Source organism: Apteryx mantelli, chromosome 1 (assembly GCF_036417845.1).
Source record: "Apteryx mantelli isolate bAptMan1 chromosome 1, bAptMan1.hap1, whole genome shotgun sequence".
NCBI classification, from domain to species: domain Eukaryota; kingdom Metazoa; phylum Chordata; class Aves; order Apterygiformes; family Apterygidae; genus Apteryx; species Apteryx mantelli.
Window position 1 is genome coordinate 99,549,781 of NC_089978.1, and position 22,998 is coordinate 99,572,778.

Sequence of the window (22,998 nt, forward strand, 5' to 3'; positions counted from 1 at the left end):
GACAAGGTTAGAAACTAGATGTCATTTGACGAACATAAAACATGAAGGAGAGTCTCTGCAGTCTGCAGCTCATAGAGAAAGGTTGCTCTGGGAGTGGCAGGTACAAGCAAAATGACATACAAACAATTTCTTAAGTATGATCTATAGATTTTTCATGACAAACTCTAAGTTTAAAAATGTTTGGATCTTAACAAAAATTGTCGCCAAATTCAATGTTATTACCGCATTTACATTTTAGTATATGCATCACTGAATATTCAGGATCCAGTAAGAAATGTAACAAAAAGGTGTACTGGGAAGAACGGTCAGGAAGCACCCTGTAGGCCTAAACTTCTGACCTTTAGTTGTGATACAAAAGTCAAAAGAAATCAGAGAAGATGAAAAATCCACTGGAGTTTTGCCCCAATTACTTCAATAAGCTTTAGATCACATCTTTGCTGCATCAGGAAGACAAACCAAAGCCTATTTAAGAAGGTCCCATGGCTTTTATATTTTAGTAAGGTATCTAAAGGGTGCAGTTTTTCGTTTTAAAATACACCACAGGCTTACTCCTGCATACCTCACACACCTGAACTTGCATGAATTTAAATATGGGTTTTGAATAAATAATGCAGTACTTGATATAGGTCCGCTATTTCTCACTTTTGCAGAATCCTCATTTTACAGTTTTTGCATGCAGTGTATTTTCCTTCTTTTTAGAATTGAAAACATTGTACTGGTTTTCTACAAAGAGGGCTATTTCCAAAGAGCCTGAAGTTGGGTAATAAAAGATCACTGAGTGTTTTGTAAGCAGGTACTCCACGAAAGCAAACAGGTTATTCAGTTGCTTAGGATTATGGTTCTGACTCATGGAACATCCTGAAGGAGTCATCTTTGAGGGGTATTTGACTAGAAGACTGGGGAATACACTGTCCTGACCGTAATTTAGGGGAAAGGATCTTTTTTAGAAGTTTACTTTTCATTCTTTTCACATTGAGGAAAAATTTGCTCTCTGGAAGCAGTGGACTTGAAACTATTTCCAACTGTATCCCCAGGAGTTACTCACACTACTCTCAGGCACTGTTTTAATGTCAGACAAAGAAATCACATGTGCGTCTAGCACATATACTGCTCATGTCTATAATATCAATTAATCACAGATTAATCATTTAAAACAGTCATCTTGGAAACACGTTCTGAAGTAAATCAATAGTTGTAAAGACTATTTTATTTGAAATTTGCCAATTATGCTTATAACTGCATGTTCAGCAGAGTAAGAGGACATCTGTTGTAGAGCTATCAGAAGGCCCATGGAGACCCCAGCTTGGCAAACTGAACAGTTTGACCTGGCTCGTGAAATGCCCAGGACTCCTTGAAGGTACCTCCACCCAGCGGGACGTGCTGCTGAGCAGAGCAAGGCGCAGAGCAAGGCACAGTGCCGCTGGGTTGCACCAGCTCTAAGGAGTAGAGCCACATCCGACCCCCTAGGCCAAGCAGATTTGGCTCAGGGCTGTACCGGCTGGGGATCTCACCACACCAGGTCCTGGGGAAGCAGAAGCGGGAATAAACAACACTTCAGTGATAAGCAGAAGTGCGTCTTATCTTCAGAGCGCCTGTGTCCGTCTTCCTTTTTGCTGAATGAGATTCCCACCCACTGCAGGAATGAATTCAAGTTTCTTGCTAGAGAGGAGCTGTTGCAACTGTCTTCTTAGAAGCCTGCTCATTTTCTGAGGATTTCTGATCTAATAAAACATGATATTTTTGGAAATGCATTACAGCCTATCTGGCTAAAAAAGCTAGCACATGGGACTTCCATGGGGGAATCCTTTTCAAATAAGTCAGTACTATATATGCTTGGAACCATTACTGAAAGTTTGATGTCCATGCCATTTTAATTAACAATTTTGAAACAAACAAACAAAAAAAAGTCACACACATTATGGGCTATTTACCTGCTAATTCTTTCTTTCAAAGCTGCTCCTGCATTACAAAAGCATAATAAAAATCCCCATACTGTTAAGAACTAGTAAACATTTTTCTGCATTTGCATAAACAATAAAACCCAAACAAACAAAAAGGCCAAAGATTCTTCCTGGCCAAGAATTGGTTAACTAGTTTGAAACTATGCTCAAGATTTCTTGAAAACATATGTCTTTCAGCCAAACAATACTGCTAATGTAATGTGAATGCTTTACTTTAAAGATGCGTTTTTAAGTTCACAGAGAACAGTAGTGTAAAAATACATCACCCATGAAGCACATTCTGATTTTTAATTTTATCTTTTGATAGATCAGTTGCTTCACAAAATCCCTTAACAATCACTCCAGGGGAGAAAAAAATAATACAGGGTTCACATTTTAAAGATTGTCAGTTGTACAAACCAAATGTTGCTAAACCATTGAAAGATTTATGGGCCACTTCCGTCACTATCTGAAAACATTGGGTTCAATTAACACCAGTTAAATATCTTTATAGCAGTCTACAAGGTTGGTAAGGCGCTTCATTGCTTTCTCCCACATTGCTTTTCTCTGGCAAAACAGCTGTGCTCACTCAGCTGGTCCTAAAGAACTAAGTCACAGAAAAAGAACAGATTTTGTATTTCCAGGAGACAACAATGACCAAGTAATAAGATTTGAGAAATCATTTAAGAGCACACAAGTGCCAATTTTACTATACTTTACACTGGGAGATCAAGTCATTTTAGGACTTGAAATAATACAACCCAAAACCTATTTGAAAGAACTTATTAAGCCAAAGTGGGGGGAAAAGCCCCACTGAGTTTGGTGAAGCCAACCTGCTTTACTATTCAGCCACACTGAACAGTAAAGAGCAAAGTGTATTCAGCATAAGACCGATGATTTGATCATTTGACCATTACAGTTAAACTTGTATTTTCCATGGATATTTATCAGCTAGCTTTGTTTTTAGGAGGTGGTGATAGTATGAATTTATTACTAGGGAACCAAAACATTTCTCTTCTATTGTTTAACATGCAAGATTTTCACGAGTGAATGAAGTTCAGTTACATTTCCAACAGGATTTCAGAACTACATTTTGCCTATTCAGCTCTAAAACTAAGCTGAATTTAAGGCTGAAAGGTTTAAAAGATTAATCAAAGTAACAGAAGCCAAAAAGACAACAACAATACAGCACCTAAAAATGGCTGATTCATACAGGTTTTTGACTTTCGTCTTGCATAGACAAATGCTTATTAATTTTTTTTCTCCCAAGATGACTCAGCTTCAGAAAATAAATCTTAAATCAACTTTAATTACAATTAAATGCATGTGTTTTCATTTTTCAAAATAACTTTAACTGCTACAAGGCTAATAGTTTTTATGAAACTATCATGCCTCGGAAAGACTTCGTTTCATTCTTTTGGCTTTCAAGTTCATGAAGTGAGGAAGTTGAACTGCCTTCTAATTCTTTTTCCATGTGATTAGAGAAACAAATAGATATATTATCCATGCATTAAGTCTCTGTGGCCCTGCTCCACAAGAAGATCCATAAAGCTGAAGTTACCTTTAAAGCACAGGAAGTAGGAACTCCAGTTCCTCGGTCTAGGTGCATCTTCTGGCCATAGTCTGACCAAAGAATACCTGGTGCACACCAGCTCCACACGCATTCCTGCCCTTCTAATCCCCTCGCCCTACCCTGGTTTCCAGAAGCAAACTGAGGCATGCAGGCAGGAGAAAGATGGAGGGTTCTCCAAAAGCTTCCTAATCATAAGCAGGGACCAGAAGAAGGGAGCAATTCTCTTGCAGTTAAGATGCAACCTTATGGAGTATCGCTGAGGTTAGCTGGACGCCTCTTTGATCCCCTATCCAGATCTAGGAAACTGTCTGCAGAGCCAGAGCCATACCTGCCAATTCTAAATGTTTAATTCTAACATGATTATTTCTTTGGAGCAGTTATTTTTAAATATCCACTGATTGATTTGGAATTGATTTTCTAAAAGCAATGTTCCTAATGCTAAAGAATAACAGGAAATTGGCTTGCTTAATATAGAAATCTTGGAAAAAGTGGACTGAGAACCCTGTTTTGGGTTAATGATCTAGATTACACTGAAAAAAGATTGAGTTTCAGTAATCATAATTGCAGAAGAGTTACACTGATTTTTAAAACAAACTAGCTCTTCTATTACATATGAATGTGACTTTAATTGCTTTGGGTGGGAAGGGGGGAATTATAGATGGGTTTAAAGTTAGGTCCCCTATGAAGACTTTGTAACTAACTGTCTAATGTAAACATGTACCTTTCCTGAACAGCGATGCTTCCCTTAAACCAGTAATCTTTCTTACATGGTAAAAAGGGAAGAACACCACTTTTTTTCTATTTAAAGTCATGAAAAGAACAAGCACTTCTGTGCAGTTCATATCAACTACAAAATTCTAACTCAATTAAAAGAGAAGGTTTGAGTTCCATATGTTGTGATATCTTTGATTATACTGATAAAGTTTTTTCAGTTTTAATAATTCACTTCACTTTTTTTTTTTTTGATTTGCCAGTAAAACTACTCCATTTTCTCCCTTTCATAGTAACTTTCCAGTTTGCTTCATTTTCCAGGTATTTATACACTAGCTGAAGATAAGGTTGCAAACATTTCAGGAGATTACAACTTCTGCTGCAAGGGGGGGGGGGGGGGGAGAACAATGAAAACAACTAATCAGACAATAATTTGTTCCAAAAATTAAACTTTCAGAAATCTGCAAGCCCTGAAGCCCAGTTGTTTCCAACTGAGTTCAAAAGGCGAGATAAACAGCACATATTTCTGAACCCTCTTCCAGCCAGCTGTATACAGATTAAATGGTATCAATGCCCTCTCTTTTTTAAGATCTCAGTTCTGTTAGTCTTGAAGGATAGGCAAATGCCTGTTATATATCTATAAACCACAGAAGTTTTGCCCATTTTTGCCCTTCCCTGCACTGCTTGCTACCGTCGCAGATGTGCTGGCTGAGCTGCTCCCCAGCCTCCCTTGGAGCAGGCTGGGGAAAGCTCTGCTGGTAGATCTGAGGCAGCAACATCTCTACTCAGAGAGGGGAAAGAGAGTGAGCAATGGCCTACCCTTCCAGCATAGGCTGATCTGGAAAACGCATATTTGTCCACAGCTCTGTACACACTGAGAAGTAGATTATTTATCTGTTTACATGCTAGAAGTACTAGGATTAACACACTATTTAATATGAACAAGGGTTCCTGAATAAAACCCCTACACAAACCAACAAACAAAACCAATTATATAATAGAAACTGTGAGGATGACAAAGTGCTTGAGGAGTTAAAACAAAAGTAACTTAAAAGAAAAATACATAATCTGTTTCTCGGTTCTAGTCATCTCAGGTATCATTTGCAGGAACAGTAGGTTGAATGTTTCCAGAGGAGCATGATTTGTACGCAATAGTTGTCTTTTTAAATACTTTGGGGTCAAACTAGATTTCACAATAGCCTTCAAGTTAGTTATGCTATGCCAAAGTCTTTCTAATTAAATCTTTCATTATTCATTTACTATGCTCTTTAATAAGCATGGCACATTAGTGGCAAAGTGGAGAAGTTAGAATAAAACAAATTCTTTAGAAATCATAACTCTAGCTGCAGTAGATCATTACTGCATTTGAAGCAAGAAGCAAAATCCCCATCTGGGAGTAAGTGAAAGCCATTGCAGAAACATCACTTGTGTTGAGTAAAGCCCAACACCAATTTTTCAAAACAGCTACTAGTCACTAGTATGACATTTCTTTCCAAAATCTTTCTTCATACTGACTTAAAATTGCCTTGTGAAACAGTCTTTAAAGATCTGCTTCCAAGCATTTCAGCATGTCAAAAAATATATGCTTTAATCCTACTGAAATCAATGAGACCTAAGCACATGCCTGAGCGTTTTGTGAAGCAAAAATTAAGTATTCAATTCAATCTTTGCATTTGCTAAAGGGCTTTGCTCAAATACAATGTCTAAGATTTTAAAAGCTTTTCCCTGTCCTTTTCCCTGTCATGTTAGAAATGCAACTAGATTTGGTCTAAATCAGAAGAAATTTCTGTCTTTGATCTAAACCTAGATAGGGACAAACAGACTGGGAGAAAAAGAGGACCTTGATCATACCATGAGACTCTTGGAGTCTGTTACTTGTACTTAATAACAGGAAATAAAGTTCCAAAAGTAAGTGTTCATGGGTAGACAGACACAGACTCCAAACTTTGGGAAAAAAAGAAATGATCTATTACCACACAAAAAAATGTGCTTTCATCACAAGTTCTCAGTTTTTAACGGACACACAAGGATCTCCTACTCTAATAAGCCTGCTGTATACTCTGGTAGTGACTTTCAGCTTTGAAGAAACTTTATATAAATCCATAAATTATTTCTTTTTGTACTGGGGGAAAAAATATTTCAAATGCAATGAAATAGCAAAGAGATAGCAAAATTCATCATTGTATAATAGGCAACTTTTCATTTTTTAGAATCAGACGGACGAACTATAAACTGTTAAATTTCTCTAATAACTGGAAGTGTTGTGGGTGTTTGAATTTACTTACCTGAATACTCATTTAGCAAACATCTTCAGATACAAGTTTAGATAAAGTGTTAATGTTATTTGAATATTAGTTTACACATAATATAAATCAAAGTTTGACAATATCAAAATCCCATCAAACAGTGGGCCGTTCTTATGCTATTATCAAATATACTATACCACTATGGGATAGCTGAGAATCATAGAACGCTAGTGTAGTCTTGTTTATTAAATTTGGTCAGTTTTCAGACCTTCCAAATAGGAATACTAAACATTTATTTTTCCCCTCTGGAAATTTGTTTTTCTCCTGCTTAATACAGTCGTCATCCCAATTCCTAATGAATTTATAAAAATATTTTTTATCCAATAATCCCGGCAAGGTAAAAATAGGAGTTTTTATAGCAAATGATAAACAGGCTCACTGACTATGAGAGAAACTAAACTTATTTAAATTGCCATACATTCGCTACTGAATCACACATCACCATTTTCTTTTTGTGTGTTGCTGTCCACCTCAGACTAGCAGTTTTTAAGGTGCAGAAGCATCTTTCAAATATATGCATCTAACTTAATGATCAAGTTCCACACACTAGTGTCACATGCTTTAAATTTACATCACCTGCCCATCAAGAGCTGTGTTAAATAACAGCACTAATTGAAACTGCGTAATTCTTTAGAAACTGCAGCACTTCCAATTCATCAGAGAACAAAGGGGTGCTTATGCGGTTCTTTATATTACTAGATATAATTTTCTCAAATAAGAAAAAGAAAAGAAATGAAAAAAACACATTTGAAAGAAGTTGCTGCACCTGCAAAAACACTCTTTAAGCTTACTATGAAATACAAAAAAAGTGCACCCTTCTATATCTACATATAAAACATATTAGAAATAAAACTTGTGTAAAATGTTTGCTGTGCAAACTATAAAAACAGTCAGTCAGTTCATTCTTTTTCCTAAACATTTTGTCACTCTGTCTTGATTCCTACTGCAGAGAATCGCTGTTATCCAAGACCAGCCCACTGATATTTGTTGTTGAGAGATCTCCTCCATCATCATCGCCGCTGTCTACAGACTCATCCTCACTTTGTCCTGCCATCATAACCTGCTGAACAGCCAAAGTAGCACCATCGGATGACAGAGACTGGAGACTGTCTACATTCATATTGACTGGAGCTGTAATTGTTACAACAGCACCTGGAAAGGCATAATTATAACACTTTAGCATCTTTCTTGGTTTACTATTTTTAAGCAATACAGAGTTATATATAACAGTTTGTTTCTAATCAACAGAAAGAAAACCTAAGGAATTGCATTAAAATAAAAGCTGCATTATTTAAGTTGTCAAGAACTTAAATATTAAGAAGTCCCAGAATTAAAGCTGGCTCAAAACCTTAAACTTAGCTGTGTTATGGACAGTCATTACAACAATTCTCCACTCAAGTCATTGCAAGATAATTCTTGCAGAGCATTGCAGCTTAATTCATTGCAGAAAAATGGGAGTGTTCAGAGATATTCAAGATGACTTAAATGGATAAAGCTGTTGTCAGATCCAGCAGAGGCTGAGGGAAAAGCTGCTACAAGTTTGTAATTGTTTGTAGTTTGTAATAAAGCAGCAGGCTGCAGGAAAGAAAGGATGGTCCTGAGATTAAAGCAGTTAGATTCAATTTAAGAAAGAGAAATATTTTAGTTTGATCTGTTGCTAACAAAGTTACTTCAGGCAAAATCTTTGGAAGCTCTATTGTACTTCCCTGCTTCTCAGTGCTCAACTTGAAACACATGAGGCATGTATAGAATTGCAGATGCTCAGCCCCTCTAGCAATACTGAAAGGAATGTGAACAGAATGGAGAATCACAAAGCTGAAAGTGTAGTCCAACATTGCTAATCAAATAGAATACTACTGATGTATATGCACATTCCGAGAGAACGTAGTTGCACATCTAACCCTTGTTACATCATTTCATAACTTTCGAAATAAAACCAAAAGTTTCTTAACATAGTTTCCAATAAAACACCCCCCAAAACACAGAAACAAATTTAAAGATGAAAAAAATGACACATTTCTGTTGTTTTTCCAAATTAAAAACACAGTCATACAGAAATATCGAGGTCTCCTCCCACCAAACCTATCAAACACTCAAATTCCATGTTATAGAGGAATTAACTTTATGATCTGTTTTCTAGCTAGTTCTTACCATCTGACATTGTAAGCTCGTTAGATTGCTGCTGAGCAACTCCTGAAGCAATAGAGTCAGGCCAGAACCTCTGAACTGGTCTGTTTTGAGCTGTTTTCTTCTTTGTTTTTGGAGTTTCGGAACAACTGGAATCCAGCATTGGCTGAAGAATTCGCCTTCTAGCATTGATAAACCTAAACGCAATCAAGGATAAGAAATACTTATGACCAGAAGGCTGTAAATGTTCTCTCTCTCTCTCTCAGCTTCACAAGTATACAATGAAAAAGAAATTAAATCAGAAACATTAAAATTGCAAAATGTCACTTCTCCCTACCAGCTTGGCTTGACATTCCTTTTAACATGTGAAACTGCTCCCAAAACACTGGCATCCTTCAGTACTGCCGAACAAGCTAAGAAAGCAGGCCTCTCATCTTGCTGCTAGCAACCTTTTCCCCCCCCCTCTCCAGAGGAAGAAATTCTCCAAACAGCATGACAAATGCACATTTTCAAGACCTTATTAAAAGCTAATCACCAGAAAACTTGCCAACAGCACAACTCAAAGAGCTGATACTCCTCTCATTAGGGATCACCTAAAATCTAGCCCCTACCTTAACTACTTGTTTGGTGAGGTTTAATTTACTACCCTAAGCTCCTGTATGACTTTATAGGCTCCCTGGCTTTGCCAGGCCTAGTTCCTGATCCAAGAGACAATATCAAACACATTTTTCAGATCTTTCCCAATTCCTTTTCACTCCTTGATCTCCACCTGTTTACTTTAGACTGCTAATTGCTGCCCTTCCCCTTTCTGCTAGTGAACAAGAAAATACTTAACCCACATCTCACTTTGCTACCAGCAATTAACTGAATCAGTTTCACTGTGGCTAGCTGTTGCAGGAAGTAGGAGTTGTCTTGTGACTGTGGATAGCATTCCCTGCCAAATCTGCCAAAACACATGGAGGGCCCATCTTTACCTGCAGTGGAAAGAAGTAGGGTGGAGCTGGCAGGTTCACGCAGCGCAATACAACGCTTTGCAGAGACATTAGTCAACTCCCAGTACCAAAGAGCTCTCTTACCACCATGCCATGCAAACATAGTTATATTGCTCCACTTTTGGAGTTTGTGCACTGCCACTATCTCAAGTATTTCCTCAATGAATCCCACTGCAGTCACACAGCCAGCATCATCTTTGAAATCTGAGGAAGAGTCCTGTTGGACTTAGCTGCAACAATTTTAGGAATCAATACCCTGAGCAGAATATGATGCGTGTTGGCACCCCTGCTCCTCCTCTTCAGGGATAGGTGTCTTATCTTATATCTCTAGTGAAAATAAGATATGTTAAAAGATGTCAACCCATGAAACGAGTAGTTGAGGCACTGAGACATTCCATTTGGACATCACTGCTCAGGGGATAGTACCTTTCGACAGAAGAAAAGGAATACCTGTTGGCAGTAACTTCTTAAACCTTTGCAACCATGATTACTAGGGTACATTTTTCAGAGCCTTTACACAGGTCACTAAATCCTCTTAACTTGAATCTCTTTACTTGCAAAAGAAACGGAAGAGTTTCCATCCCTTCAGCTATAGAACAAAATTAAATTCTTTAATGTTGCAAAGTTTTACAGAGTCATTATTGAATTTAAATGGCACAAGTATTAATACAGTTTATGTATTATAAAAATAACATGCATGTACTATGTACAGTAAGTTCGACTCCAGATGTCCAAGTTATACTCTTAACTATTTCTGTGTGCTGCAAGCATGTGGAGACAGTTACAGACATTAAGTAAGAATTTCTGGTCTTACCAGTTGTTAACCTGGAGTAGTGTCAAATTTGTTTGTGCTGCAATCTGTTTCTTCTCATCCTCTGTTGGATATGGATGCTAAACAGGACAAAAAGCAAACAAAAAAGGCAGAAGCTTTCATTTCATCTGCTCATCAAAAATTAGGACTCTTTTCTTACAACTGATTAAAGCTGCTAGACTAAGGCCACCTGACTCATTAATAACAAACTTAAGAAACCTCACGAACTTTTACAGATAAAATCGTTTAACAAAGAGTACTTTACTACACAAAACTGTTTTTACCCTTGAAAGTGTATATGATACCACTAAATTGCTGATGTCTAGTTCAGAAGAAAAATCTTCTCATGGCTGACCGTATTAAACAGCGTGATCTCTGGGCAACACAGCATGTGATAAGATCTAATTAGTTATGCTGTCTAAAGGCAATGTCACATGAGAGTACTGACAAGCCTCTTCTAGCTAAATAAAGCTACCCTGAAACAAATGGATGAAAAGAATGCACGTAACACAGAAATGTACATGCAGTTTTCCTGTATCATTTGTCTGTTGTAAAATCTATTGCTAAAGACAGAAAATACCCATCAGTTATACACTATAATATAACTTAAGACCTATTTATCCTTCAAGGACAAATATTTTTGCAACAGAAAGACATTCTGTTGTAAGCACAAGTAGACCAGGAACACAATTGGCACGTGTCAGAAGGGTTGTTGAAAGGGGAATAATCTCCTCAAATTTGAAGTTCTCCTGCACACACACAAAAAAATATATGGAACTATTTTTCATTGTGCCACAAAGCAGGGTGTAGAGAGCACTGCATTCTCAACACACTGAAAAGAGGAAAGATCCCTTTTAACAATGTTTATTGAGATCGTGGGGTGCAAATGTAATATATTTATTAAAATAATAATAAAATCAACTGATTAGACTCTGTGGAACTATTCCAAATGATTTTGGGAAAAACTGAGCTGGGATTACACAAAAGACAGCAAAATAAATTTACCTTCTTTATGAAGCAAATCATAAGAGATTACATAAAGAGTTGTCTGAAACCCTGTGACTCCTGATAATCTTCAGTCCTTACCCCTATGTGCTGAAAAAGCCAAGATCTCATCACATTTGTAGCGTGCTTAGGAAGAACTCCTCTTTTGTTTTTTGACGAGCCATCATCTTGATGCAAGATGCCTAGATCTTGGTTTAATTGCAACTGAAGCTGCAAATATTATTTGAGAAGAAGTAAAGAAGTTAACATAGTAATAGCAGTACTTTGTATTAATGTGTGAATAACTAATTTATAGAAGGAATGAAAAGAAACTAGGCTTTTAGGAACACTGGTTATAAAAAAATACTTTATTTGATAAGCAAGGCTTGCAATAGCAGCTTTCCTGCAGTATCATTCAAAGCGTCCTTATCCAGGGGAAATGCTGTATCAGATTTCTATAGTTTTCACATTTCATGCAACTTTTCTGTCTTAAGAATTGCAGCTCTTGTCAGGCCATTTATGTGATCTTGTGTTTTACCATAATTTAGACTAAAACCCACCTACATACTAGACTTCAGGCTAATAAGCCTGTGTACTGCTCTGTGCTACACTGTGAATGTAATGGACTTGCCACCCTATGTAGTCATTTGCATATGCTGAAAAGTAAGTGTAAAATGCAATGTGAACTGGCAACCTGATATACTGACTATGTGCAGATATAAGCAACTATGGAAACTAAAATAGTTACGATTAAGAACTTTAAGGACTTAAAGTAAAATTAACTATTGTGCTACAGTCCCAAACAAAGATGTTTAAGGTTCTGCTAAATAAATCTAAATTCTCAAAGAGCAGGAAGGTATATGCAAAGGCCTATCAAGCGGAAAAGGTTCAGGCAACTGCAGAATTCTTGATTCACTTTACAACATTGCTACTATTTCTCTAAAGGTTCATATTTCTCTCTCACTTCTGCTTCCTTTTTCATTTCCTATGGGTTCACCAAATCCTTTGCACACAGGTTAGGAAAAGAAAAAGAAAGACCACCTGTGAACATCAGTGGATATGTTCTTCAGCATTTCGGCAAAATTAACAAGAAACAATACACAAATTGTATATGAGATACTCTTTCAGACAACTATAACTTCAATCATTCTAGAACAAATTTTTCAAACAACACAGAACAATTTCTTCAAGCCAGTCATGACTATGCCATGTATAAAACAAGTTTTAAAGTAATTTCTGAGCTAGATTTATGTTAACAAATTACAAGTATGTGTGTGTGCGTGTGTGTGTATATACATCTATACACATATACACACACACACTTGTTGTAATGTGTGTTTGTGTATATATATATAGATAGATAGATTTTTTTTATATTTATATACACACACACACATATAGATATTTGGAGCATATTTTTCTTTCCAAAATAACATTTTACATTCTGAATAGTCTGATTTGAAGAGGGATTTCTCCCACAGTTGACAAGGAATACAGGCCCAAACCTAGGTACAAGTGGGTTTGGAGATTCCTATTAACATCAAGGGAAGCCACAGATATATATTGAAGGGCAAGCTTTTTTTTATTTATAAGCTATAGGTATTATTTTCTATGCAGTATCTTATTTTTTCCCCTGTCAGAGGGATAAAAATCATTTTTCTTCGAAAACACTTCAGTCTAGGAGAATAATTTTACACATTTCTTTCCAAAAGATATCTAAGGACAGAACTGCATGTATTCTAAGGCAGAATCTGGGCAAGTACATACATGCTACTGCCAATAAAAAGAAGACAAGAATGCTCTAGGCATACTTTTGGCGGGAGTTAGGAGGGGAGAAGGAAGAAGAGAAGACAGAGAGTCAGTGATTACCAGCAGATTTTTATACTGTGGAGATGATAGCTCCTGATTCACATTTTCAATTGGCTCCAGGTTTCTGAAAGATTTGATTTACTGCTTTCTGCTCTAAGAGAAAGCTTGCAAGGTTCTCCATAACTTCAGATTGTCTCATTTTCACGCTTCCTTTTCCTTATTGTTTTCTTCAGGCTCTCCTGATCCAACTCTAAAGAGCCTCCCAAAAAGAGTGCTGGCCCCTACCTTTTAGGATATGCTTTGATGAGCACTATGTGAAAGTCACCCATAGTCTCAACTCAGTATTTTGAAAGTTTTATGGCAAGATACTTCTCAACATACAGAAATCCAGAGCTACATACATTTCACAGTACTGGTGGCAACCTTCTTGACAAAAAGTCAAATTTCTGACACCAGCAGTGGCATCATAATGCAATACCATAAATCCATGCTGCCATAAACCTAGCTCAACAATTAGAAAGGCCTTAATCATTGAAAAAGTGTTTACTATTTAACTGCTTTAAGGTATCTGTCTTTTAATTACTCATGTACAAACACTTTTTTGCCATCAAGAAAAAAAGAAAGGTAACAGCTAGAAATGATGACAATCTGTTAGGTCAATGGAGATCTCTCTGGGACCTTATGACATGTTATAAAACTGATAATTCTTACTGCAGTGCTTGCATTAATTTTACATTAGTTAGTATATGCTTGTGCACAAAGCTCATTCTGTCAGTGTGTCAGATTTAAACCAAAACTCTTAAAAACAATAAGATTTATTTGAGCCCAGGACACTTTTCTATAAAGCCAATGAAACAAACCTGAGAATTCTGGATCCGAATAGTCCCAGGTGACAGTGCTTGTGTCACTACTTGACCTTGTGGAGTGACCACAGTGACAGGCTGATACACTGTCCCCCCTTCAAACAAACAAAAAAACCCAACAAAAATATTATAGATAAGAAAAAGCACTGCAAATATTCATTCTCTTTAAATAAACATATCACTGCAGACAATATTACAATTTTAATAACGTATCAGTTATTCTTTTCTAGTAGACACGTAAGATGTGTTCTTCATTACATTACAATTTATTCCATCCACAAAAACACAAGCTAAATTTGATTATGTTTCCCTGTACTTTAAATATGCTAAATCTAATGCTTCTGATGACTTCGAATTCTTTAGTGTCAAAATATTTGCACTGCAGTGACTGATAGTTAGGCATCTGAGTCCAAAAAAGTAGAACTTACAAATCCAAGTCAGGCAATAATGTTCCTTATACAGGAAGTCAATAAATTGAGGGATGGGGTTGGGGAAGAACACGGACCAAAAAAGCCCCACAACATTCACCATGTTCCATGGGAGATGTTGAAGCCAGCCAACAGCAAATACTGAAAGAAGAATTGTCTTTGAAATTCTGAAGTTGAAGTGTCTAACTAGACAAACTTCAGAGACTATGATTCACAGCCCCCAAAACACTTTCTAGACATAAATGCCTAATGTTGTGATTTGATCATAACTTTCTGCTGACCTAAGTGCAGGCTAATGCTGGAATGGGCAGTCCTACCCTTCTTCCCATCTGTATCTTGCTAGTGCTGGCACTTGCAATTGTGCAGCTATGTGGTAACCTAGCAAAAAGAGACATGGTTTTGGCCATATAATTTTCAGTCAATCACTGAGCCGCTACAGAAATGCCAGTGCCTGCACAAAGGAGCAGCAGGATAGAAGGGCCAATGGCAGGTACATGGAAGAACCATGTCTTTGTCAAATAGATTTTTGTTTTTGAAAAATGAGTAAAAAAACCCCAGTCTCTGAAATGACTTTTAACAAAAGTAGTGTTGCACAGAAAGTTCTCTTAAAATTATATTTAAATTCTAACCTCCACTCACATATATGTATTTGGTACACATAGAAATTAAACTAACATTCAGAAACCAGTAAGGCACTTGACAGTATTATAACAACAACTTTTCAGACTTTAATAGAGTTAAAAAAAATTTTTTTAAAGTAATTGTGTATCTTCTGTAACAGCTATAAAATAAATCAAAATGAAGAGCAAGGTGCCAGTTCTTCTTTACTGTGTCATACCTGCTACTGTTGCCATAGTTACATTTCCCTGCTGCAATGCTGATGCTGGCACCATAATCCCTTGGGGACTGAGCGTGCCTGCAATGGCACTTGGAATTTGCTAGAAAAATAAAACAATTAGTTGATGCCTTTTTTTTTTTTTTTTTTAAGGATATAAAGCATGCTTTTGTAATTCTGGCTCTAAAACCATGTTGGGGGCTTACACACACAGGATTAACATCAAAGAGAAATAGACTTCATTAGAGGTTCATCATTACCTACATTAACTTTCCCATTACCACCAATCAGTATCTTTGAAAATCCTCATGAAAGCAAATGTTAGAAAAGACGTAAAATTACCAGCAGAAATTTTAGGAGGGAAATGATTCTAGGTATATGAATACTAAGAAAAAACAGTTTCCAAACACACAAGAGATAAAGGACAGAGGAAATGGACCCTTGATGCTTTTATTACAAGCATCAAAGCTTTACAATTTCAGTTATTATCTTAACACCTTGCAACTTTAAAATAATGCAGTGTGTATACAAGGTCCTAATACATTTTATTCAATTCAGGAAAGTTCTTACTTGCACCGACTACGCAAACTCTTACACATACCTTAATATGTATGAATAATTTCTACTTTTTCCACATACAAAATTCAGTTCTTCCTGTCTCTACAGGAGTAAGACGGTTACAGCCATACAAAAACATCTTTTAAAAGTTATTTTTGTCTAACTTCAAACTCTCTTTTCCACACTTCCAGATACCAAAACTTAAGTAATAGTGAAATTTAAGTCACAAGACCGACAAGAATATGTAACAAACACTTCTGTATGTCAGGAACATCCCATAGTACTAGATGTCTAATAGGTACCGGGTGCCAATTATAGAAGTGATCCTTTAAGCACTGCCTCATTTCAACAAATTTGCCCACCACACAGTGGCACGCATGCACACACACACACACACACACACACACACCTACAGCTCTGTCTAATCTTAACAGATTTGAAAAAGTTAGAGAAACTGCAGAAATTCCGTTTGCAAACTAAGAGCAACAGAAGTGTATTTATAACTTCCTCAGGAAATTTAAGCAAAAATCCACCTAACTACTGGAAACATACCTGAGATTGCACAGGTGAATAAGGACTTCCGGGCTCTCCACTTAATAGAGTTTCACTATTCATTTTTGTCTTCAGGCAGGCAATGTAGCGACTACAGAAATCCTTGCAGAGTTCATTGACCTTTTCTAGCTCAAGCAGATGGATACGCAGAACTTGGATTGCTTTTACCATCTAGGGAGATAATAGGAAAGTATTTTAGAAACAAAATGAAAATAACTGTTAATTTCAAAAATATTTAATGTGAGATTTAAACAAGCACTACTTTCTGGTAACAAAGACCACCCAATCTAAGCAGAGTTACTAACTGCAGAGTGCTTACTAGAGTAGCCTAGCACTGATCATATGTTCCTGAATTGTGAAAGGAATGCATTTACATATAAAACCTGTACTGTTCCACAGCTTAAGTGAACTACAAAACAGGAGAAACAAAACACAAGTATAATATAATTTTTGACCCTGTCTCATTTGATGCATAAGGCTGAGCACAGTCAAGGTGTACATGGAGTAGAGGATGAGGCTGCACAGCCATGTGACCTTTTATCACCATCGTACAACTGAGGGCCATATATCACACAAGACTAGATGGGAAGGGAAATAATCCCATCCAGATATACTATTTAAAAAGCGTGGTTGGAACAGCTACAAGTCAGAAATATAAGGTTCAGTTCCACATCACACCCTGAATCAAGAAAACCAACAGTGTACAGATGAATTTGACATACTCTGAGAAGAACCTTCTGTGACTTAGCACAAGTTTGTCACACCGATTGCTTGGCAGGGCGGGGGGGAACAATACAGGAAACATCCTGTCATTTTGTCCATAACAAAAACCCACTAGCATTTATTTTTGTATAAAATTAGAATAAAAAGGTTCAAAAGTCTTATCTTGCTCAGCAATGCTTGTAGTAACTAAATAGTTTTTCACAAACCCGCAGTTAAACAAAAAATGAAGTACAGGAGATATGTACAGAATGAGAATCCTTATCTGCTTACTGTGAGAAAAAGACTTGTAGGCTGCGACAGCTAGTGGTATTACATACTGCATAAAAATAGCGTAGGTGATAGTAAGGGTCATGGCAGAAGATCAAAAGCTAAAACTAAATCCAGATGGTGTCAATTTTGATGGTGCAATAGCAAATCCAGGACATTTAAATATGCACACAAGAGACTGGCAAAATAATTACTGATTTTATTTTTATCCAGTGTGCCACCCCCAACACTTACTTGCTATTCTAGATCTCCAAGAAAAATATGCTTCAGTTTTATGAAACTGAATGGACTGTATTTTAAAACACAGTGCAGAGCTTCATTTTACCATTATTTGGAAGGATCTGTCACATATACAGGGTTGTTTACCTGGCCAGAGCACTGAATCCAATGACCAGAAATGACACCTTACTACATCGCCCACTTACTGCTCCTAACCAAAGAAGCCAACTGGGAGCTGAAAGTAGCCTTTATTCAGGCTATCTTAAGGAGATCAAGGCTGGTAAACTTCTGGGTGCACTCCCCTCTCCTCATGATGACTTTAGCTTTCATTACAACAGATCTTTTCCTGTTTTTTTGCAAGAGGTTTTCCAGTTGCATGACATTCACCCAATCTAGAAAATTGTATGTTAAAATAAACAAGAGACCCCCCCCACAAAACAATAACAAAAAAGGAAATCTTAGCCCTTCTAACAGCATTAAAAAAAAAAAAAAATCTTTAAAAGCACAGTTGCAGAAAAACCTGAGCTATATGCTTGAGGCAGTTACTCCAAATTAAAACCTAGTAATCCTTAGGAGCTTTTAACACCAAAAGCCTGTGGATTAAGAAGTGTAATGGCCCATCACTGAGGTATATAAGACGGCAGTCTTCTAGAATAGCCCTCTACAGTGGTTGCCTTTAAAATTGCCCTTAAACATAAATGAGTTAAACTATGCAAATTTAACGAGATTTAACACACAAAAAAGGTCACCTATGTTTCTTTCATAGTTATTAATGATTATCCCGTAATGCTGCGATAGCTGAAGAGGTTCAGAGACCAAAACACTTAAATTATAAAATTCTTTACATGTGGCAGACCAACATAGAGTACATGCATTAGTGAATGCCTTAAACAGAAGTTCGTTAGCCTCTCTCATCTGCTCTTTGCTGGGTTGAGCCTGAGGTAACAAATAATATACCTTTACGCACACAATATTTGACTGTATTAGTGATGAATTAGTTTTGTTTAGTCAGACTTTTTTTCCTTAAACCATTACCCATATTTATATCATTTATTTATCAACATTTGTTTGAAAAAAGAGTCCCACCTTCGGTTTAGGTTTAGTTTCAAATTGATGGTTGACACACAAAGTGAAAATTGAATTAAAGTCAAAACTAACCATAAATCAATCAAAATTGAACTTTGCATTTTCCTGTGATATGTTCTTCCTTGAAAAGGAGAGAGGCATCTCATATACTTCTCAAATAAAGGAAGAGAAAACAACTGTAACCTCACTGCTGCAGGGAAGCTGTAACACAGTTTTGAGGGTTTTTTTAGTGCTGCAGTTTTGAACATGAGCCTGAAAATTTTTTTTTCAGAGAAATGCTTAAAGCAGGGGATGCCCCATCCTTCTGCTCACCCTGCACGATGAACAAAGATCACAGATTACAAGTACACCTTACCAGTACTGCTAAGGCCAAAACCATCTCTGTCTTAATCACATGAAAACACACATACAGAAAAAGAATACAAACACAGCAACAGCTGTACAAAGTCCAATAAAAAATGTTTAGTCCAGGCCATGTCACAAAGAGAATAACTTAAAAATTCATAACCTTGCTTATGGAAGTGCCAATTTTTTCCCTCTTTCCAAATTCTTATAATCTATTCTGAGAAGTTCTTGCCCTTCTAAATACACTGAACCCTAATAACACTTCTCTGACACAATCCAGAAGCCATCAATATTAATGGAAATGCTCCCATCCATCTCATTGCAAACTCTCTATATTGATGGTGCACCTGAAAGTCAGACTTGGGTAAGACACTGCAAAAGTGGTCGAGTGTCACTATTTCAGTGTTGACCATACCTTTGCCATATGGTTTCAAGATCACCAACTGAATCTGTTGATGTTGTAACTTGAAAGAACTGAATCCCTCTATAAAGATAATCCAAAAGGATTGAAACCCTATTTACAGGCCAGGCTTAACCATGTATGGACCAAGACTGTCCTTAAAATGAAATTTCCAGCGGATTCTCACTGTATTTCCCAGTGCTGAAATCCTTTATACTACTAAGGAAGGAAACCACCAATTAATTTAGAATGGAACAGATATCATAATATCAAAGTAACAAGAGGTAATCTAGACTGCAGCTTGCTAAGAGCTACTCAGGTTAGCACAGTCTAACACAGCTTTTAATGACCTTACTTTCTGGCCAAACTGACCTAATGTCTGTGCCTTCCAGATGAACATTTTGCAGTCCTTTGGATGCAAAACAAACTCTTTTTTGGTGAATATTCAAGGCACTTTAAGTGACTGTGCAGTGTGAAATATTGCCAGGATACTAACATTCATCTATAAAAGCCCCCACAATCAGTATTTGTAAAATTTCCAAATTTCTGATATCTAGTCAATTAGCCTATATGCAGTATGGAGCCAGTTAAGGCTGGTGGAGACACCAAAATGGTATTCTTCTGCTTTGGAGCCACTAGTTTCAGTTCATCACATAAACTATCCAGAATAATTGAGATCTACAAGCCATTTCAATAAATAAATAAATAAATAAATAAAAAGAAGAAAGCTGAACTATCTGAATTAGTGGCCGATCTCCTTACATTAGGCAGGCTTATGACTTTTGTTCTGATAGGACTTGAGTGTTGCTTTTTATAGTACTAAAATGCTCGATTCATCTCAGTTTAGCTCTGGCTCTAAGTTGAATGATTACTACTGAACAAGCATTTACAACTTATTTGATTCCACCAGAATCAGATAAGAGCAGAGGCGAAAAGCAAGCAGTTGTCTAGCCTGCTCACTCCACCCTTCCAGCTTCTTCTAATTAGCAGTATCTGCTAGTTTCTCCCTTCAAGTGCATGGTTTATTTAACATTGGAGTTCAAAAGGGAGAAAAAAGATGACAAGTAACAAAAGGAACACAGTTTTAGGATCCCTTCTTCTTCCCCCCCTCTACAACAGAGATTTTTAAATCTATGTAAAAATTAATGTATTTATTTATATGACACAAGGAAGAAAAAACTGCCGCTAAACCCAGCTAGAGTCTTCTCTGTGCGAGCACCAATATTTCAAACAGAAGCACAGCCTGAAGAATGGATTAGCTAATCCTCAACTTGAAGAAACTCTTCTGCTCTTCTATTTGCTGCCCCTGACTAAATGAGCTGCCTGTCAGCATGGCAGCTGTTCAGAGCTCCCAGTCCCCAGGACAAGCAGAGGAGAAATCACACTCAGATTTCATTTGGTATCTGGTAAAAGAAAGGCATGGCTAACAATATGACTATAGAACAGGAGCCCAATGCCAAAGACAAGTTAACTTTGCACTGTGGTTCCAGTTTAAGATAGCAGTGACCTCAGCTGTCATAGTTAGGTACCTCCTACCATAGCTGTGCCATGAAACACTAGACTTCCGCATTCATTTCAAGCAAAGTCAGCCAGATTTGTGCAGCCCATCAACAACCATAAGAAACACAGAAACCAAGTGACTTTGTCACCACTAAAACCAGAAACAGGACAATTAGGAAGAAGGATTATTTGAATACAACCCTCAGGTTGCTTTGCAGATGGTTGCCCCTCAACCTCTACTGGAACATGGGGGTTCTTCCTCCCCCGGTGTAGGACTTTGAACTTCCCTTTGTTGAACTCAAGATTCCTGTCAGCCCATTTCTCCAGCTTGTCGAGGTCCCTCTGAACGGCAGCACAGCCCTCTGGTTTATCAATCAATTTAGTATAGTCTGCAATTTTGCTAAGGGTGCACTCTGTCCCATCACCCAGGTCATTAATGAAGATGTTCAACAGTACTGGCCCCAGTATCAACCTCTGCGATACACCACTGGTGATTGGCCGCCAACTGGACTTCATGCGGCTGATCATAACCCTTTGAGCCCAGCAGTTCAGCCAGTTTTCAGTCCACCTCACTGACCATTTACCTAGCCTATACTTCATCAGTTTGTCTATGAGTATGTTATGGGAGGCAGTGTCAAAAGACTTACTCAAGTCAAAATAAACAACATTCAGTGCCCTCCCCTCATCCACTGAGCCAGAACTATTAGGTTCCAACTATCAGATTCCAGATATTCTTTTCTAAAGAAATTGGAAGCAAAGGGATAAGGGAAAACAATACATCTGTGTTAAATTCAGAGAGTTACAAGTGAGGAAAATAACCTGAGGCTGAGCAAGTCAGCAGATCCACTTTATGCGGAACAGAACTCATTTTTATTTTGAGTAAAGAATTGGAGGCAAATATATTCAGAAAAGTCTTTGGGAAAAAAAACATGGGAAATTTTATTAGTGTCTTTAAATTCACAACTGATGTGCAAGCAGCCCTCAGAAGGTGCCACTGATAGCAGTGGCAAAAAACAATAAACATATCGCAGAGTGAAACAGATGAAGGAAGAAGCTGTTCTAAAGTTGTGTGTACACCTGGTAGTCAACTTTCTAGATACTTGGGTCAAACAACAAAATCCCCAAACTGATATATTATTTAGTAAATTCTGTGTACAATTCACTGCTTTAATAACCAAAGGTCCCACAAGATTTTGTGTCATGTGCAAAATGACATCCATGATGAACTGCATTCATCAGTGGTTTTCCTTCTCCCTCATTAAACTTTTCTCTTTTTTTTTTGAAAGTTTGCAAGAAACCTTTCCTGTTCAAGAAGTATCTAAAATGATGGCACCAGCGCAGATAAACCTCCAAAGATTTCCGTACCCTAACAGAACAGCCACACTCTTCATGTACTGAAACAGGACCATCTCCTTAAAGCCATTCTGAAGTACTTATTTCTGCTTACATTTAAAAGACAGTCATTATATTGTGCTACAAGTATTTCACAAAGGTAGTGCTACTCCACTGACATTTCAAAGAAAAGAAACAAAGCACCCCACACCATTGCTTCTAACACTAGGGTAGTAGCCAAAGAGGAAAAGTATGGTTTATTTCCCTTTACCTTAATTTTTTCTCTTTCACGTTCTAATTTTTTCTTCCTACAGTAGCAATAGTCATTCTGCTACAGGGTTTATCCATGGAACTATTTTAGTGTTTATGTCAACTGCCTTCTATCTGGAAAACTAAGTCATTGTAAAACCAGTAAATCTTAGTCAAGTGGGCTGCATCAAAATTTGTCCATGGAGATCTAAAGATTAAGATATTAAACTGAGATTCTGCGGTTTAAATTCTGTTCTGGCTATAACTTTGGTCAAACAAGTCAACACTTGTTCTTCATTTATAAACTGAAAATCTTCACACTAATATTGAGACTATCTTTATGTACTGGGAATAGATGCACTTAATATGCACAAGGTACTCTGAGGTA

General features: G+C 37.1%; 1 protein-coding gene across 4 annotated transcripts in view; it reads right to left on the reverse strand.

Moving 5' to 3' along the window:
* Nucleotides 1–1,916: 1,916 nt before the first annotated feature.
* The window catches only part of PKNOX1 (PBX/knotted 1 homeobox 1), a 44,847-nt gene continuing 23,765 nt past the window's right edge, over nucleotides 1,917–22,998 (reverse strand). For all 4 annotated transcript variants that reach the window (XM_067298302.1, XM_067298280.1, XM_013941647.2 and 1 more), the window contains 7 exons: nucleotides 16,490–16,660; nucleotides 15,383–15,482; nucleotides 14,114–14,211; nucleotides 11,547–11,675; nucleotides 10,464–10,540; nucleotides 8,682–8,854; nucleotides 1,917–7,682 (listed from right to left, as the gene is read on the reverse strand). In XM_067298302.1, the coding sequence (XP_067154403.1) occupies nucleotides 7,471–7,682; nucleotides 8,682–8,854; nucleotides 10,464–10,540; nucleotides 11,547–11,675; nucleotides 14,114–14,211; nucleotides 15,383–15,482; nucleotides 16,490–16,660 (960 nt within the window). In that variant the 3' untranslated portion in view covers nucleotides 1,917–7,470. The remainder of the gene's footprint in view (nucleotides 7,683–8,681; nucleotides 8,855–10,463; nucleotides 10,541–11,546; nucleotides 11,676–14,113; nucleotides 14,212–15,382; nucleotides 15,483–16,489; nucleotides 16,661–22,998) is intronic.